This window comes from Anneissia japonica, unplaced genomic scaffold (genome assembly GCF_011630105.1).
Source record: "Anneissia japonica isolate Jap-2015-1 unplaced genomic scaffold, ASM1163010v1 scaffold3032_len512176_cov184, whole genome shotgun sequence".
Lineage (NCBI taxonomy): Eukaryota > Metazoa > Echinodermata > Crinoidea > Comatulida > Comatulidae > Anneissia > Anneissia japonica.
This window is the reverse complement of record NW_022688691.1, coordinates 128,019-130,254: the sequence shown is the minus strand read 5'-3', so window position 1 is coordinate 130,254 and position 2,236 is coordinate 128,019. Positions and strand designations below refer to the sequence as shown.

Sequence of the window (2,236 nt, the reverse complement as noted above, 5' to 3'; positions counted from 1 at the left end):
CTGCAATTTGATAACAAGTGAATGGTCAGCTGAAACCTCTAGGTTATGCACATTGTGTAATAATGGTGATGCTGAGGATGTTAAACATTTTCTTTTCAATTGTAATGTGTTTGATAATATAAGGATACAAGAACTTAATGATCTGAAAATTGATCTGGAATTATCCAATAACTATAATATCTTCTTTTTTTTTAATTTTTTTTTTATTCATCTTCAAAAAACATGACAAAGACATTCAAGGCAAAAGGAAAAGAAAAGTACAGTATACAATAACTATAATATCTGACAATTATTACAATCATCGGACCTAGATAAAAAAAAAAATGCATTTCGTTCTAGGTGGTGAAAACACTACTTAGTGATGATGCTCTTCGAGCCTTTGACAAGATTTGTAAGAATTACGCCAAGATGGCATGGTCCAAACGATCAGAAATTGAGTCTACCTTAGTTTAATATGAATATGTTATTATACCTTGTATTGTTGCATTTTGAATATTGATTAGTATTATTATATATTAGTTTTATTTGCTTTATTTTCTTAACTATTTTTCTTATTTTATTTGCTACTGTGTATTTATAATTTACTTCATACCTTTCATTTGTTACACTACAATGCATCAAACTGTAGGCCTACTTAATATATAGAAGAAGGGGAAGGGTGGGTAGATGGGGGTATAATCGAATTAAGTTAATCTCAGTTTAATACCAATTTATTACATTTTATATTGTAATTTTTTATTTTGAATATTAATTGTATTATCAATTTATTAGAATTATTTACAATCGTCTTACTACAATGCACTGGAAATTCATTTAATGTATAACAGAAGGGGTGTGTTGGGGGGAATGGGTAGAGTAGTTTGGAGCATTACTGAATCAATTATACACCTTGTGTCACTGCATTTTTGAATTTTTATTTGTATAAAATTGTTTGTTTTATTTTGGCCCATTACGTGTGGACCAAATTTGGAAAAAGGGGGTTAATTGATTGAGTAGGGAGGGATTTTATTTGTGTAAGTGTACACAAATGTATTATTTTATTGTTTTATTGTATTATTTAATTTTAAGTTTATTACCTAATTTCTCATGTTTATTTTAGTTATTATAAAGTTTGTATTCATTGTTTTATTAGTATTAAGTGTACAGTAATTAAGTGACTCATTGTATTGTCACTTAATGGCGAGTTGATAGGCCGAGCTGTTAAGTGAGGGACACAGTATCCTTCAGCTCTAATATCGGCGCTGGTTCGAACGGCTCACTCGCCAATGGTTCCGGTGGTGGAAAAAGTCTTCTCGGATAAGGACTTTAAACCGTAGGCCCAGTGTACGCATTTGGCTCGTGTGCACTTTAAAGAGCCCAGCACATTATTCGAGAAGAGTAGTGGGTTACCCCGGTGTACTGGTCCAGTAAGTCCCCTGTTGTTAAATGGATATGCCACGTAGGACAGTGATTAAGTTCACTTATTGGCATATCATTGGCACTCGTGCCTAAAGAAATGAAATGAAATGAAATATTTAAGTTGAACGCACCACCCTTGATTGCCGTCGATCCAAAGGCGTATGTTCACAAAATGTTCACCTCAAAAACTTAAAAACTTTTAGTCTATACATTAATGATTAATGATGATTTATATATATATATATGATTTATATATATAATTATATATATATATATATATATATATATATATATGTGTGTGGGTGTGCGTGGGTGTGTGTGTGTTTGTATGTATGGGGGTGTGTGTGGGGGGGGGAGTATATATGTATCAGTATATATGCTTTGGAGAACTATTACAAATTAGATTTTGGTCAATTTGTAATACTACTTGGATGAACCCGTCAGTAACCAATAATCCTTGATCGACATATAATTTTGTAGGTAAAATCTATCCTATTACTTGTTGCGATGCGAGGTTACAAAGATTCTCGGACAGCTAAGTACAAGAATATATTCGTGAAGATAAGGTAAGCAAGAAGGATTTCGTATAGTCTATATACACACACACACACACACCTACACGCATATATACCTATATATATAATTACACATATATATATATATATATATATAAACATACATATATATATATATGTAAATCATCAAAGAAAGGTAAATACAGTGTTCGAATAAAGGACTTAATAAATACATCGTGTAGCATAGCTCTCAACGAATGTAGTCCTGTAAATAAATGAATAAAGAAATTGTGTAATAAAATGCCTCTGGCGGGACTCGAACC

At 31.7% G+C, this 2,236-nt stretch overlaps 1 protein-coding gene across 1 annotated transcript in view; it reads left to right on the top strand.

Moving 5' to 3' along the window:
- LOC117122671 (adhesion G protein-coupled receptor L4-like) overlaps positions 1-2,236 on the top strand; it is a 13,541-nt gene that overhangs the window by 3,918 nt on the left and 7,387 nt on the right. Inside the window, exon 4 of the mRNA XM_033268358.1 lies at positions 1,879-1,964. Coding sequence (XP_033124249.1) covers positions 1,879-1,964 — 86 coding nt within the window. The remainder of the gene's footprint in view (positions 1-1,878; positions 1,965-2,236) is intronic.